Here is a 16,824-nt window from a genome sequence, read left to right as displayed (position 1 = left end):
GGTTCATGGGCCGTTTGGTTGGTTACAAACCATTTCGCAGCGACGTCGGCCACTACTAACCGCAAAAGGAACCACGGCCCAAGCTTTCCACTCCAATCGATTGCCCTTGTCCCAGGCTGGGTTCGTTCGTGTGGTTCGTAAACTTGCCTTGCATGCTATTACGATGTAAGTATCCAGCTGCAGGTCGCTGCACCTTGGGAGTATTCAAATCTGGCTGCTGATTACGACCAGGCCAGACAGCCTCAAATTGAGTTCGAACGTTTGTGTTGCCAACTGGCTGGTATCGTGATATCAGCCCAATCGAGGCTGGCGCAGGGCGGATAATCTGCTTGGTCAGAGGCTTTCAGTGATAACGAACTCCACGAATGTTCGAATGGATGTTCGAACGAATGGATGGATGAATGGATGAACTGTCGGATCCTCAAAACGGACTCTTCAGGCTCGATCTCGATCGTGATGGTGATGCCGACTCGAATCTAGAATAATCCCAAGAAGCTTAGCCGTCGTTCATTCGATATCAAGAATGAGCATCCGTCTTGGCTTTCCACGAACATGCATTTAAACTGAATTCTCCGAGCAAGTTTCGACATTCCCTTTTCGCCCGCGCCTAACTAACCCCCAGGATATCCTTTGCATTACATGGAAGTCCAGGGAGTGAGTGTATCTGTCAGGGAGTAAGCTTAGGCAGAAATCCAAGCTTTGCACGACTCAGTCAAGCACCTAGGTAGGTACCGTAGTACCTTCACAGATACATAGATACTGGCCTCGAATCCTACAATGCATACGGTACATCAATACTAATTTACAATGCTTGGGAGGCGATCAGATCTTATTATTTGAGATAGAGAGAGAGGACGGCGTTAAGTATTGAAGACCGATTCGCCGTTCGCTTCTTCGTCCGATGGAGGTAATTCCGATTGGTAATTCAACGTTAAGAACCTCAACGGATCAATCGATCGCCCATCCTCGCCGTCCAGCCTCGTTTTCCCTCTTTCTCTCGCTTTCTCTCTCTCTTTCCCTCTCCGTATACATATCTCTCTCAATTATTCATCTCAATCTAGCATAGCATCAGCCAGCATCAGCCAGCATAAACCGTGACTTCCAACCAATCCAATTCCACCCCCCCAACGCATGGGCTCCTCCAGTTTCCAGCTTCCAGCACCTTCAGATCACAATCACAACCTACTTAACTACTAGCGCGTTATCCACTTTAGATCTGGATAGGTGGATCTATAATACCAAAATACCTTGATAAATAAATTAATCAAGAGAAACGGCCGGCATGGATGTGCTATGTATGTAGGTATGTATGTATGTATGTATGTGGCCCGTGAAGAAAGGAAGAATCCTAAGGTCGATGGATACAATTGCTTGGACCTGCAGTTATAGAATTCATTCAATTCAGCTCCCCCACAACTTGGTTCCGTACATTTCAGGCTGATGAATTCAATCGGATAACCCATACATAACCTTATATTGGCAGATAAACCTCTTCTGGAAGTCAATTACTCAACTACACACCCAATTGCAATTGTCATGATCATCAACCCTAGTTACCAGCCCCGCAAGCTATGTACTTACATACTTACTTACATACATACTTACATACATATCATCTAACCAGGCTTGTGCTTCTCCTCGTCGTTCCCCAAAAGAAATTGGATTTTATTGTCTCATCTGATAACGTACTTACATTACATGTCAGCACTTTGATATTGAATCTTTGCCCCTCGTTATCCTAACCTAATCAAATTACACACACACACACACACACACACACACACCTCTCTCGCGACCTCCTTTCTACCCCGCACCCGCGTGATCAACCACTTTCGTGCATATGCAAATAACCCAAACTGGGTTGTACTATGTATTCCCAAGCTTGCAGTTGTTATATAAAAATCAGGGTTGAACCGCCTTAGACGCAGCCCGAACAGTTTATCTTCGTCACATATCATTTTCAGTAATCCAGACCAGACAAACCGCACAGCAGCAAGCCATGAGATCTAATGCATGAATTCAAATCGATGGAAATGCAAACCGATGGAAATGCTAGGGTCAAGAGGAGGAGGGGGGGCCAGTAGACGCACCCCACGTTCGTTTACTACTGTGTATATACGTATGATACGGTATGACGGTTCGAACGTTCGCCCCAAAATGCACACGTCCCTCCTTCTCATTCTCCTACTGCTGATAGCCGTGACTACCTTGCATATCTTCCCCATGACGGTACCGGCTATACGTAGGAGTTTGCGAGTAAACCGACCATTGCCCCTTTATGCATAATACCTTGACATATATATCATATATCCCATTTTATTTTATAACAGATTAATCAAAGCCGGCGGGCGGGTGTACAGAAAAGGGAGAGGGAAAAAATCTTGGCCATTGGGGCGTCCTTCCACTTGCACTTCCTTCCCCCCTCTTATCTAAATAATGCAAATGACCAACAATTGACATGTAATAAGTGCCGGCCCTCGTGACTGAATTTGATATACATACATAAGTACATACATAAGTACATACCTACAAAGTATGTACATGTAAAGAAGTATGGAGTTTCTAACCTTCGAATAAGCACATATCAACACAATCGTATCCGTGCACCTCTGAGATATCTCTCCCTCTCCACCCAACCTCCTAACCAAACAGAATGTCAAAAGGTGAGCGCCTCGTGCCTGAAACGGGAAACTAACAACGTGCCTGGTTTCCGATATCGGGTAATATATATAATATCATAACATAGTAGCGAGCATAACATCGATGGGGGAAAAGAAACGGCCGGTGCTGTGCAGACTGCTGTGGAACAAGCTAAGCTTTCCAATTACGTACTGTCAATCTCTAATATCACAAGCTTAACTTGATGAGAGACATCCAAAAATGACAAGGTTGTTCGTAGTGCAGCGGTGGAGGATTCGATCGAGAAACTGTCGATTGTTCCACGGCAGAGCTTAAGCAGGCCATCCTGGGACGGAGACAATTTGATTCGTGCGACATTCGAATTCATGGAGATAGTAAGTGCCCTTTAACATGGCCCGTATGTACGTGCATGGTTTCGCCAGACCTAATCCAACCCTAATAAGAAATGGCTAAAAAGGCGATACAGATATACACAATATGTACCGTACATACATAAGAGATAAACTGGTGGGAAAAATCGAAAGCTAAGGCGGCGCTGCACAATGTTTTACCCGGTTTCGTCAGACGGAGCTCAATGGATTCGCTACCATGGGATTTGATTGCAACCACCACAAAGATTGAGAGCTTCTTCGCTAGCTGCTTTTCAACAGAAAAAAAAAACAGGATGGTGACTAGGGATGCAGTACTATGTATTATCCAGGAACCTGCCGTTTTTTATTGAAGCACGCGCGCGCGGGATATGCATGTATTATTTCTACCCCGCCAAAACCGTAGGTCGGTAGTTTACACGATATAATTCGCGATCCAAAGTAAGTAAGGAAGTGTAATAATAGTTGGCGGTTGGTTGGTTTCGTTGGTTGGGGCAGACAGGTGAAGGGGCAGAAACGGTGAGCTCCATGGCATATAAGTCTGGGGAAGCTTAACAAGCAAGCAAGCAAAAGCCATTACGTCCCTTTGCTAACTGGAACAGAAAAAGGAAGATGTTGGTGCTAGAGATTCGATGAATGTATTCCCCACTTTCCGCTGTTTCCTAGAAAGGGTGGCTTCTTTGACTTTCGCTAACGGAATAATATTCGGATGCACATGTGCATACTAAGTATTTATGTATCTGCCTTGAAACGTAACGATCTTGGATACTGTTAACAAATTAATTGATCTGTTATCAAACGCAGATGCGGTTGAGCTCACCTCTTGTCAATGGCATGTCAAGGCGGCTTGATTCCTGACACTAGGCTGGATTTGAAAGGAGAATCTTCTTTCTCCAAAGTCTTCTCTTAAAGTTTTGAAGATGGCTGTTAATGTTTAGCCAGAGGCTTGCGTATCGATATCATGAGCTCCTCTGACCCAAGTCATGTGACAAAGTTTATACCAGAGTTGACCATGGTCATGAGCCTCTAATTCAGTAAATTTCTTACTGTGCTTGCCTCTTGCCCCGCTGGAGAATCCTCGATCCCATTAACACCGATAGCCAGTGAGCTCGATATCGCATCGATAGTTAGGTTGTCGACGCACTCGCCGACAAAGACATGACGGGGGTTAATTGTTCAGAATCAACTTTCTTAGATACTTATATTTATATAACTACTGTGATGAATAAAACCTCAAATGCAAGTGAGTGAGAGCGAAGACTTTGGCTTTTAGGTACTTACCTACTTAAAGTACTTACCTACCTACTTACCATCATCGAATTCTGGTGATAGTTATACGATAAATTTAAAGGCAGGTTTCTTGTAAAGAAATCTTGGCCTCAAAGACTAAAACGAAAATACAACAGCAACAACGCACAACGCCACCTGAGCTCCGACTGTATCGGTTTTTAGAGGAAAGGGCTACTACTTTATAATTACTTAATTACCTTGCCGGGAAAGCCTTTTAATAATTACTTATCCGTTTACCCTTCCAATCTCCTGTCACATATAGCTTGCTTGGTCCCGTCCTCAAACCGTAACCCCACGAATTCATACATTTACGCTTCTCAAATGGGTAGAATATTAATATTATTCCTCAGTGCAGTGATGAATTATAAAATACGCCTCTTTCGCATTGTACACACCCGTAATAATTCCACGGGTTTTTGATGAACTGCTAATGGAAAGAAAAAAGAAAAAAGAGGTAAGAAAGAAATTTCGAATTAACAAACACTGCACTGACTCGTTGATGTGATGCTGCTTCTGGATGGCGTTTCCCACAGATCCATTGAAGTTGAACGCAATATAACGACACTAAAAATCAAAATAAGAGGACAAATTATATCCTCCAAAACGTTGAAAGGAGCAAGAAATATTAAAGACGATTTCTCCAACCGTGAGACAAAGAACGAAGAAGAAGAAGAGGATGAGGATGAGGAGGAGAGGAACAAAGAAAGCAAAGGGGTACAAATGAGATGACAATAAGACACAATACAAAATAAAAATAAAAATTAGATTATAATAACGAGACCGAGGCCTCAGCTGCCGCCTTCCGCATTCTTTTATCCCTGCAGCTTACGCGGTAAGCCCGGGCTTTCTTCTATATTATCCATACGATTTCTTCTTCTTCAATCAGGTCAATCAGACTCTCCCCTCCTCTAGACCCACTGTTGGACTCTTCCTAGCCTCGAGCCGCACTTCGTCCTCCTCGAATTGCCTTCCAACCCTCTCTTTCTTCGGCTTCTTCCCCGCAAGTGTCAGAACCAGGCTCTTAAGCCCCTCAAATATCCCCTCGAGATCATATGGGTCGGCAATTTTTTTCCAGGTGGGGCGGTTATCGTGAAAACCCTCACCCTCAGCCTCCGTCACACCATCTTCCGTCAAATATACATTCGAGCTGCGGGGCAACCATCTACTCACGTGCATAAAGTTCATATATCCCGCGCTAATAATCATCGGGATACACTCTAGAGCATAGAAGTAGGCCTCATGGAGGAGGAGATGCCCAGGAATGCCCTCAAAGAATTCGACAAGACGGTAGAAACAGCGGATCATGATGAAGATCTCGCATACGTAGAGGGTATATAAGGAGTTCTTCCATTTCCCCTTAAGGCCAAGACGATGCGCATTGATCTGGAGCTTGACGGCAAAATAGGCGAAGGCGAGGATGAGCAGGACTTGAAGGATTAAAGCGGCACGGAGGAGGCCCTGGCCAATCTTTTGGCGCTCGGGGGCCTGGGTATTAACGAACATTCCCGTACCAGCGCCGACGAGGAGTTCACAAATACCATCGAGGGATATGAAAGTCCGAACAATACGATACGGCGTGATCGGAGCAGCATGGGGAACATAATAACAAATCCTTGCGAAAACAAAGTAAAGAGCTGCAGAGAAAATAGGGGGGCCAGAATAGACGAAGACTTGAGATGGGATGAGCAATCCCAAACTCTGAAGGTCTTTGGATTGGGCGGTGTAAGCACGAAGCACAAGACCGGCGGTAAGGAGAATGCAGCCAAGTGTATAGATTGGCATATACTTGTTTCTATAATGCCTATTCAAAGTTATTATCGACCTGTGTCACAAGGGTAGGTTCCGTGGCCTATAACTTACCATGCTTGATAGGCATGTGCGATACCTGAAACGAAAAATAGGACAGCAAAGACAATAGGAAGAGTCTCGTCCGGACAGTACAGCCAGTAGGACCATTTTCCGGGCTCATACTCACCTAGGACAAAATGATTAATAACCAATTCAACATATTTCTATTTCTGTGGGTAGTAACTTACAGAATCCTGAACCGAGTTTGACCATTTTGTTTGATTATATATGAGAAGTACTGATAAAGTATCTGGTTGACCTTAAGCCCTTCGATGATGTTGAGAGCTCCGTCTAGATGAACTAGTTGTATTTGCGCTTCTAACCCTAACCTGGCCAGTTTCTCCGTCGACTTCAATAATAGAACCGTCAATGGTGACAGTAGTTGCTACTGAGGAGGAAGAATGCAAAGAGCTTGAAGAAACGGTGGTTGTTGGGGTACTTATAGTACTCGCTGCGGCAGGGGAAGCGTGTGACCTAGGCTGGCTAGCGTGGTACTGCGGTTGATTCTGCTGTTGCTGCTGCTGCTGCGCCCTCTGTCGTGCAGCGTGAATCTGGAAAGCTCGATAATATAATTGCTGTAAATTTTCGTATTGCTCGTCGTCGAGTTCAATGTAATCTACCATATAACCAAGATTGATTTCTACTATATGCATTGAGAATTTCAAGATGGTTAGACTTGGAGACTTGTTCTTCTTCCTCTTTCTCTTTCCGTCTTTAACGTGTGCGCGCCTCGGAAATTATTCGAACAGAGGATGTTATCGCGAACTACAGGTCGTAGGTAGAAGATGTGTTTTTTTTTTTCGATGGCAATCGATATCTCGATGAATTTTGTGGTTTTTTTACAGAACGAAAATTGGGGAAGTTATACAAAAAGTCAATGTATAGAGTTGAAGCCCTATAGAAAATGCTTCTGGGTTCTTGTGCCTGAATTTGATCTGGGATTGAATGATGAGTGATTCGACAACGTAGCAGAGATCGCGAAGAACTTATATACATCTTCGAAGACTCGATCATGTAATCCCAAGATTGAAAAAACAACAGACCAATTGTACCCAAGAAGACAAAACAATGGCGATGGTATATCGTCACACGAGGCATGAGGCTTCACTTACCAGGTTCATAAGGCGGCTTAGCGATTGGATGAAGTCAAGTGAAATGGGAAGTTTCACGGCTCTGCCCTCTTTTGACTTTGGAGAGGTCGTTATGATGCTTCTGGAAGAGTCTTAGCGAGGTAGATTGTTCGGATGGAACGAGCCGCTGCAGTATAAAACGCACACGCCTTTCTTGTCTAATGCGGAGTCGCCGCTCTAACTAGGGTTTAGATGTGGAAAGCTGGTGATGTGATAGGTCAAAGAGAGCTCGTCCCACGATTAAGAAGGGGGTAGGGGCGGATGTACGATCCCGAGCAATGTGGGAAACCGTATAATATGTCACAGAGAAGGATTGACAATCGACTTGTGAAATGCAATGCAATTGGAGGAGATTGCGATTCGGCTATCACGGGGTATAGTGTATAGCCCAGTGACAAGCCACAAAGGAAGAGACTCGACGGAGATATGAGATTGTGAGAGTATAGAATATATGAGGGATAATGGACTCGGGGCGACAAAGCAGCCCTACGAAGTCGCAGTTCGCTTCGACCGTCTGGTAAGGCTAAGAGATGGACTAGATGCCTAGAAATCTGGGTGCGCTAAATAGTGTGAAGAATGAGGCTTTGCAAAGTCGTGGAGAGGGGTGGTGGTGGTAGATATAAGGGCCAAAACGCCGGGTTGGGGGTTTATAGCCTCCTCTGTTCGTTCACGATATAGGTACTTCATTCAGTATTTACTTGTGTGAAGTCGGTCAGCAATCGATCTGGAACGGATAAATTATTGATCAACGAAAAGAAAAAGAAAACGGAAAAGAAAAAGAAGAAAAAACAATTACCTACTTAAGTACTGGCCCGCATACATACGTCGGATTGTGTCGAAGTTGGCTTAATGTAATGATGAATCATGAAGAAGAGGACGAAGAGGACGAAGAAGAAGAAGAAGAAGAACGGGGCTTTGCAAGACCCCTACCCCCCCCTCCGACCCCCCGAAAAGGCTAGCAGCGCCCTCGTGGATCTTCTAAACCTTGTTTTGAGTGCCATGTCCTAACTAACCGTTACACATTCAAGCTTTTCTTATGAGACCGGTGATGACAAGGCATTCTAAAACGGAGAGATGAAGCGAGCAAATGGGAGGTGTTCCTGGTTGGAGCTTCAAGCTTTGATGGCCGGGCTCATTGACTGATTCGAGACAGCCTCCAAGACTGCCTGTTCTGCGATATATCGTCATCTGATGGTAACCTAATCTTCGTTGCCTTTGAATCATCACCACCTGAATTCTGGCAGGGCCGGGCAGTGCACAAGGTCGGAAACTAGCTATCATAACGGCATGCATATGAGCCTCGAATTCAAAATTCAAAAGGCACTTGGAGGTTGCTGCATGAACAAGGGTGACCCAGCCTGCTGGAATCTATCCGCTAGAATTCGAACTCGCACTTTGATATACTCTGTACGTTTCCAATGCATAGGTCAGATCTGGTACATGGGCCTAAAAATTAAACCAATGCAATGCAATAGATATCGATATCGATCTTGTATTGACATTTCATGATCAATTTAGTGCACGATTATACCTGTCGAATATTTTGATATCTCTAAACTCTAGATATCAACATTAGCATCAACGTGATTTCGACCTCGATTTTGATCTTGATCATGATCTTAAGGAGTTATGCGATATATGATATGTGCATATGTGATTGTCCGCCAAGTCGCAAGTTCCACAGGGTCAAAGTGGGGATTCCTGACTCAGCCACCATCGGCTCTCGTTAACCACCGGTCTAAGCACAGCAACCTAATTGGCCAAAACAACGTGACTTCTTATGTAATCCGCCCAATTGCCCGAGAAGGCCTGAGAAGCGTGTAAGTACATATGTTAAGTACTTACTTACGTTAGGGTCGAAATCGGGCTGTGACCTGCCTTCAATTTCCGATATTCTACTTAAGCGAACTAGCGTATGGGCTTGCTGCGGAATTTACAACCAACGGCCGTGGTCGTGGTCTTTGTTTGTATACATATGTCTATTCCCCTCTTAGGGTTCCCTCACTCAGTACGTTTAACATTATTATCCAGAGCCAACGGTAAAGATACAATATTGCCACCATATTTGCATAGGGTCCGGATATGAGATAGCGCTTGCCCCCAACAAACATGTTTGAGAAGGACAAGTGCAAGTTACATAGTCCTGCAAGTTGCCTGTGGGGCGACCCGCTCATGCAGGGCTTAGACGACGACCGATCGTTGTACGGCATACCCACAGAATTCCGCATCGTCCTTGCAACAATTTCTAGGATGTTAAAAAATCGCGCTTGACAAGGGGTTTCTTCCCCTACCTCAGTCGAGTTCGCTTTTACGGGGCGGCTTTAATTCTATGTCTTTCATCGCCCCGATTATTGATCGATGCCAGTTCGTACATTATGTAGGATCCGGTAGCTTTCGTCATCCCCATACTTTGCATTGTCCCTTGCTTTCAACTTAAGAAGGTCACTCCGGTGATCAGGCGGACTGCTTATTATTGATTTTATCTATTTCAGTAACGAAATTTAGGGCTTGCGTCACAAGGTAAACAATGATCAAAGAATCGAGGGAGATATGTCTTCGAAACACGAGGCAAATCGTCAGAGGAAAAAGAGATGGTGAAGGGGGAAGAGACCGAGGAAAAATAAAAAGAGGAAGAAATGGGAGAGCAGCGAATTTTCATGAAAAAAGCAACCAGAAACAAATCGTTACTTCGTTTTTCAGGTGTTAGAAAGTTATATTGTCTCCATCGCAAAAGTTTTTCTTCATTGCCAGATGTTAAGAAAGAAAAAAGAGGGTTTGCGGATCCAAGCCCTTTAGCGCTTCTTAGATTTCTTCGGTCGTTCCTCGTCACTGAGGTCCCTGTCCTTATCCTTCTTCTTAGCTTTCTCCTCCATTTCATCCCACGATTCTATATGATAGGAAGGGATCACCATTAGTACTCATTCATGGGTATACGGGTATTAGCTCTGTTATAACTTACCACCCTCGGAGAAGTCACTGGCATCACTGCCTTCATCCTCGCTTGCGTCATCGTCTTCACTTCCAAAGCTGTCCTCGCTGTCCTCGCCGTCGCTAAAATCGCTCTCAGATTCTTCATACTCACTTTCCTCATCTTCTTCTTCCTCCTCTTCGTCATCTGTGTCAGTGCTCAAGAACTTCCAGCCACCATCGAAAAAGAACAGGTGGGGGTCCGCAGTGACCGTCTTCATGATTTGAACCCAATTAAGGTTTAACGGTCCCTCGGTAAATGCAATGTTTACGCTATCAAGCCAGTCCTTCACGCTCTCTAGGGTCTCCATTGGGATTGAGTTGACATGGACAACGGGTCGCGAAAAGTCTTTGAAGACAAACGCCATATCGAAATTCTTCAAGCCAAACTGCACACGCTCCAGGTGGGCAACTTCAATCTCATCAAGGGTGATGACCAAGAATGGTGGGTCGGTGAGTTGAACAAGGCACTCGGTAGTCGGCTGGCAGAGAACATTGGCACGGAACGGAACGCCATAGAACCCAAGCTCGCGGAAAGGGATGTCGACGTCGAGACCCTCGTCCTTCGTGGCCTCGGAGATCTTTTCCGCAAACGCTCGGAATTCCTTGTCAAGTTGGGCCCTTCGTCGTCGTTCTTCCTGCTCGGCCTCAAACTCCTCTTCATCGCCATATTTATACTTTCTCTTGCGGTTACCCGTCTCGTCGAATTGTATGTCCATGGCTTCTCGGTAAAACTGAACATCCTTGGTCTTCTTCTTGCCAACCATTATGGGAGTCTTCAAATGAACGTGTATTATCACAATTAATTCGTGTTCACAAGGCTGGAAGAACAGGTGCTTGACATTTGAAAATAAAATGTCGATTCTCTCCGATCGAGCAGGCGACACATAACGCAGGCCATTCTGGTGGATCTCAATGTCACCAGCGACACGCTTCCCATCAAGGGCTGGACGGACATAAACTTCTTGCAAACGTTGGGGCCGTCGGTCTAGATGAGGTTTGTTAGCTTCACTGGGCTTGTTGGCTTTTTCCGGACCGAGAAATTGATAACTTACTCTTAATTTCAATCAAATTGTCTTGAGTGACAACATCCTCCATCTCTTTCTTCTCCTGTTCACGCTTCAAAGCTTGCTTTTTCATGTCTTGGATGACTTGACTTATATCTGCCATCCTGACACGATCTGTGCTTCGATAAGACAAACTGCGGACGAAATGCGCGCTAGGCTCCTCGAGGGGCAGTTCGTCTTTTTTCCCAACACCCTGTCCGGGGCTAACGAGATTGATACGTAAATGTGTGTAAGGATCTTCTTCGTTTTTGCTGACGTTCTTGATGGTGGAAATGTGGAACGGGACGGGTCTGCCAAAGATAGGGAGAATTACGGTCTGTGCTTTGACGTCAACCATAATTTTCAAATCTCCAACACCGTGCGGGAATTGGTTTTCTCGCTTATAGGACTCAAACTTCTTGATCTGCTTCTTTTCGACGCCGTTGCTGGCGGCCCCGCCGGCAGGAAATCTTTCGAGACCTTCGGCTCGCTTCTTCGCAGCCAGTTGCTTTTGATTTTCTTTCCTACGTTGCTCTTTTCCATCGTCAACCTCCTCACGCTTCCCACGCAACTTCGTCTTCATAATGGCAGTATTCTTCGACGAAGCAGAGGCCTTTGGTGGAGGTTTGGCCTGCTTCGCCTTCTGCTCAGGCGGATTTTCATCTTTGAAGTAGAATGCAACCTCGTCTTTGGCAACAGGTGCACCGCGAGTTAAGACGATAGCTTCTGTGTTCTTCCCCCCAACCTCTACGGTATCTGTGAGGGCGAGCGCGTAGGTCTTGCCTCGCTTGTCGTCTGCCTTCGGGTTTTCGAGATCCTGAAATCCGACGTGAATGACCAAGGTCATACCTTCTTGAAGAGTACGGGCGTTCTTGCCGTTGAGAATGAGCGTACTATCACGGCTCTCCATATTAATGCCGTAGCCCACATTTCGGAAGAAATTTTTCTCGAGTTCGGGGTGTTGAGATTTGACAAGATTGAGCGCTTTGCTGTATACGTCCTTACAGGTGACTCCGTCTCGAAGTGTGCTAATGATGAGTGTGTGCAACTTGATGAGGAAATAATAATGATTTTCCTGTGTCTTATTCGGGTCAATCATGTAAGTTCTTCCGACGACGCTGCAGTAGTTCTTGTATCGGAATCCCATAGATGCTATGATAACACCACTATGTAGGTTGCTCTTATCGTTTTCGGTCTCACCAGGAACCTTAAGATCATATTTTCCACCACTCTGGATTGAAGGCCCATAAGCCCAGTCGAGCTGAGACGGGGCAAAATCTGCCCCCAGTTTGTGATCCTTCTCTTTGAAGAATTCCTCTTTATCAATCTGCGCCTCTACTTTCTTGCCGATAGTGTCGTGGGTGACTTTCTTCTCCTCGTCGATAATGACAGACATTTCCTCGAGGAAGTATTTATGGATGACAGCGACAGAGGCCTTGGCAGCCTGGCGTATACTTTTCTGTGGTAAAGGGTTAGTTTGGGGTTTAGAAGTAAGACTTCAGCGCTGTTTTCTTACCGACCCAGCTTCATCGTATGTTTGAAGCGCAGTACTAGCCCCAATGGCAAAATCTTGTTCTTCGATGTCTCCGGCCTCTACAGAAGGCTTGTAAATGCTGTTCCAGTCGGTAACCAATGGCCCTTGCGCAACACCATAATCCTTTTGCAAGATACCTATTTTTTTCTACACACCAAGACAAGAGGAACCAATTAGCTGATAACGGACAAAGCCAAAAAAAAAAAAAAAAAAAGGAAGAGAGACAAAGAGAGGTAAAAAGCATCTGAGAGCAAAAATGACATACGCCAGCATCCTTAATATGGTCAACGATCGTTTGTAGTTGCTTTTTGTTTTCAGCTTCATCTTTGCCGCGGATGAGCACTTCCACAGGGTATTTGGGTGTCGATAAAGGATGTAATAATTTAGCTGAGCGGAAGCTAAGTTAACCGTCAAGATCCAACATTCATAGGGCGACCTAACCAACCTTTTTTTGCTGTTGTGACAACATAAACTTTGTCGAAAGTCAGAAGCATCAAAGTAGCAGGAAACTCATATCCAAGTAGCCAATACTAAATTTGCATTGGGCCGTCAGTAAAACCTTTGTTTTGTCCCCTTTCTTGAATACAGGCGTCCTTAAAAAATGGTTCCGATTCCACACGTGGTTTCAAGACTTACGAACAGGGACAGAGTCTTCGTGTAGCCACTAGAGTCTGATTTTCCCAACAGCAAGAGTAGAGAGCTGGCACCTCCGAATTGTTCGTTACGCTGCGATCGCCATGCTGAAATGAGGGTCGCGATGCGAGTTGAGAAATTCTGCTTGTCGATGACGATTTCGTCCGACATGACGGATGGAGAGCGTCTTTCTTCGCGAAGACAATTCCTGCGATGGGTATTATAGGAGCTGGTGCAGGTGGTGGAATCGAGAGGATAGTGTCAAGGTGAAGATTTAACGGGAGGCTGTTGCCAGGTTGAGGAGTTAAAACAAGGTTTTGGAGATGATGTTGGAGCATGAGCTTGGGGACGCGTTGAGCTCTCAAATATACGGAAAGAGCTTTCTACTTAGTCAGCGGGCAACAGGATTCAAGTTGAGAGTTGGAAAAGTTCCGAAAAATCGGCGACGTTCTGGTTTTGCGTTGAGCTTATCATAAACTCGTCGGCGATGATGGGACCCTTCGAAGTTTTCAACTGGTCGTTTGCCATCGCGTTGGCTGGCATCACCGTTACTTTCGCGTCGGCAGCAGCCACAACCTGTATATTCCCGGTTACTAAGCCACTGTTCACTAGCCACACTTTGGAAGCGGCCCTTTCGAATTCCAAAATACAACATGCACAACATATACGGAAAAATCCAATGAGATGGCGATGTATGACCAGCATCATCATCATTGCATCCGGGATTTTGATAGGATTAGCTAACCAAATATTAACCAGTAGAACATAGTACGGTAGGTTAAGATCCTGGTCAAACGACTAATGCATCAAGAATACAAAATTCCATCAATATACAACCCCTTAGAAAAACATCGTACTCGCTCTTGACAATGCACCAGGTTGAAGGAGAAAGGCAAAATAAAAAAGCGCGAAAATGGGTATTGGTTCCAGTAAAAGGTCATAACTTCATCGCTCTTCTCAAATACAAGCAACTACAAAACAGGGATAAATCCGCCTAGGGTTGTTTCTAATACTCAAGGCTAATGGGGATGAAGGAGAAGTGCAATACATTAAAAAAAATTATCATTTACCACGGTGCAACCAATAAAGAGATGCTTAAGAGTAGAAAGTTGAAGGTCCTAGACGATGGTGTTTTCTGGACGGTCTTCATAGCCCCAGGAAGTTTGTTTCAGAAGGGTAGGTCGACAAGTATGAAACCAGGCTTTCAGATCATGAAAGATTTGGGCCAATCGGTGTCAAAAGCTCAATTCCCAAAAGACGGGGGGAAGAGGGCTTGAGAGGTAAAGGGTTAAAAAAAAATTATAAAAAAAAAAATTATAAAAGATATAATAAATAGGATAGTGTGCAAAACTCTCCTTTTAAACAGCAGTTAGTTCGTCGGGAGATTCATTCCTCTTCTTAGAGGTGGCTTTCCCGCCTCTCCCTCCACCTCTAGCACCGCCGCCCCTCCCCCTGCTGCTAGGAGAGGACTTCTTTATCTTTGCGCTTTCATTGACAGCGTGGAGGGTATTGCTTGTCTCCTTGGTCTTTTTCGTGCCAATGTTTAGAAGTTTCTTGAGGGGTGACATCGACCGATTTCGGGCAGGTAGCGCGGCAGTTGGCTCAGGAGCGCCCATGACACTCTCTACAATCTTGTCCGCCTCATCTACCTCTACTCGATTCTCGCCATCCTCGTGAATGAGGATTATAGTCTCATCCGCATTTAGGACCTTTTGAATCGTTGCCGCCTTGGGTGCAGGTGTAGAGGTTGCCAGTGGCTCGTTCCCCAGGACTTGTGACAAGTCCAACTCCGTTTCAGCCAACTTTTTCTTAAGATCTAACATTTTCTTCTCAAGGCGCTCCTTTTTCTTTTGTTCCGCTTTTGTGAGAGGTTTTATAGGAGTTAAAACAGGAGATCTACTCCTACTCCGAAAGCCTTCAACATCTCGATCTGTAGTATCCGTAGTTAGAGGTGTACCATCTCGAAAATTTGTATCTCTGTATTGGTGAAACCCCCCGAGGGCTGCGTGGGAGCTCCGTGATCTATCAATGAACCCGCCTGACCCAGTTGATTCTGTCGAGGCGCGGGGTGTGGGCCCTTGCAATGAAGGTATAGCTCTGATGGTTGCTAAACTCATTGCCGATTCATTCATCTTTGGGGCCGCGTAGACATCATCAGTGGTGTAGGCAATTCCAATTTCAGTTGGCGTATCCAAGAGTTGCAGGACCTGATCCTCTGTAACCAAAGGCTCTCGCCCAATTCGCTGATCCAACACTCTAGGCTGGTTAATTCCCTTGACTTTATTTTCCGCATATAATTTCTCCGCTTTCGCCTTCCTCTCCATCAGAACCCTGACTTGCTTCTGGACCTCCTCTTCCTGGTCCTTCTTCCTCTCTCGCTCTTCATACTCTTGCGTGGCTTTTTGCCATCTCCTTGAGAACCAGTTGCTGATGGGCGCAAAGAATGTAAACTTGCTTTTCGGGGGAGGCGGGGTAGATTGTGGTAAATCACTCCGAGGGAAAGGGCGAGGGGGTGGCGGCATAGCCGACGATGAAGTTGATGATACAATCATACCGAAGCTATTGTACTCAGGTGCCCCAGTATCCGCTTGTTCCGTCGATTCGTAGTTTACGAACGGCGGGACGCCGCCTTTTCTTGTTAACCGGTCGTTCATGCTTCCCTCGTAAAACCTGCTTTTCCGAATCTTGCTTGGTTCCGGAATGTCTTCTGTTCTGAGATTAGGCGTGCTCTTGCTCTTATTCCTAACCAGCCCGTTCGCAGATGCAGTCGGTTTCCTAGAGCTGCCGCTAGTGATCTTCCCGACGCTTTTCCGCTTCCCTCGTTTCTTCTCAGGCGTGACTTCTGCCAAATTAAGGTCTGAGTCGTCCGAGTCGGCTCCAGGGGTAGGTCTGTAAACGTCTTCTCGCCACCTTTGGGATACTCGACGCTTGCCTTTGTTAATTCCGGCAACCAACGAATTGTTTGCATCATAGCCGTCAACTTCGCTATCGTCGTCGTATTCGTCATCATTGTCATCCTCTAGCCCCCCTTCACCGCCAGCTTTCGCACGTTTTCGCTGAGGTTCTTGGTCTTCTGAGAAGACAGCGTCCGATTCCATCTCAAAGTCGCTATGAAAATCAGCTCTCAGATTTCTGGAGGTTTCGATACCATCACTGTAGTCTTCAATTTGATCTTCAGCAAAAATTTGACGTTCATCCTGAAGCGGTACGACCTGTTCATCATCACTCGGATAGACGATGTAGTTCGCGTCTTCGTCGTCGATGGTTTGCTCTGCGATGGTGGAATTGCCACCACGTTGGCGCTTACGGCCGAACGATGGCGGGGGCGGGGGCGGGGGCAAGAAGGATGGTGGTAATGGTATCGCCAT

General features: G+C 45.6%; 4 protein-coding genes across 4 annotated transcripts; all 4 read right to left on the bottom strand.

The window, feature by feature from the left end:
* Positions 1–5,189: 5,189 nt before the first annotated feature.
* Positions 5,190–6,359, bottom strand: AOL_s00169g22 (uncharacterized protein; the record flags this gene model as incomplete). The annotated part of the gene is made up of 3 exons (XM_011127379.1): positions 5,190–6,099; positions 6,159–6,273; positions 6,335–6,359. The coding sequence occupies 3 exons, from the start codon at positions 6,357–6,359 to the stop codon at positions 5,190–5,192; spliced, it is 1,050 nt and encodes a 349-aa protein (XP_011125681.1).
* A 47-nt stretch (positions 6,360–6,406) lies between these two features.
* Positions 6,407–6,769, bottom strand: AOL_s00169g21 (uncharacterized protein; the record flags this gene model as incomplete). The annotated part of the gene is made up of 1 exon (XM_011127378.1): positions 6,407–6,769. The coding sequence occupies one exon, from the start codon at positions 6,767–6,769 to the stop codon at positions 6,407–6,409; it is 363 nt and encodes a 120-aa protein (XP_011125680.1).
* A 3,299-nt stretch (positions 6,770–10,068) lies between these two features.
* On the bottom strand, positions 10,069–13,627 carry AOL_s00169g20 (uncharacterized protein; the record flags this gene model as incomplete). Its single annotated transcript, XM_011127377.1, has 7 exons — positions 10,069–10,163; positions 10,236–11,231; positions 11,299–12,748; positions 12,806–12,970; positions 13,089–13,210; positions 13,269–13,353; positions 13,460–13,627. 7 exons carry the CDS (start codon positions 13,625–13,627, stop codon positions 10,069–10,071), a joined length of 3,081 nt encoding a protein of 1,026 aa, XP_011125679.1.
* A 1,187-nt stretch (positions 13,628–14,814) lies between these two features.
* AOL_s00169g19 (uncharacterized protein) lies at positions 14,815–16,824 on the bottom strand (the record flags this gene model as incomplete). Its single annotated transcript, XM_011127376.1, has 1 exon — positions 14,815–16,824. The coding sequence occupies one exon, from the start codon at positions 16,822–16,824 to the stop codon at positions 14,815–14,817; it is 2,010 nt and encodes a 669-aa protein (XP_011125678.1).

This window comes from Orbilia oligospora (assembly GCF_000225545.1).
Source record: "Orbilia oligospora ATCC 24927 unplaced genomic scaffold scaffold00169, whole genome shotgun sequence".
Classification (NCBI taxonomy): Eukaryota; Fungi; Ascomycota; class Orbiliomycetes; order Orbiliales; family Orbiliaceae; genus Orbilia; species Orbilia oligospora.
The sequence above is the reverse complement of the archived record's forward strand: the minus strand, read 5'-3'. Positions and strand labels throughout refer to the sequence as shown.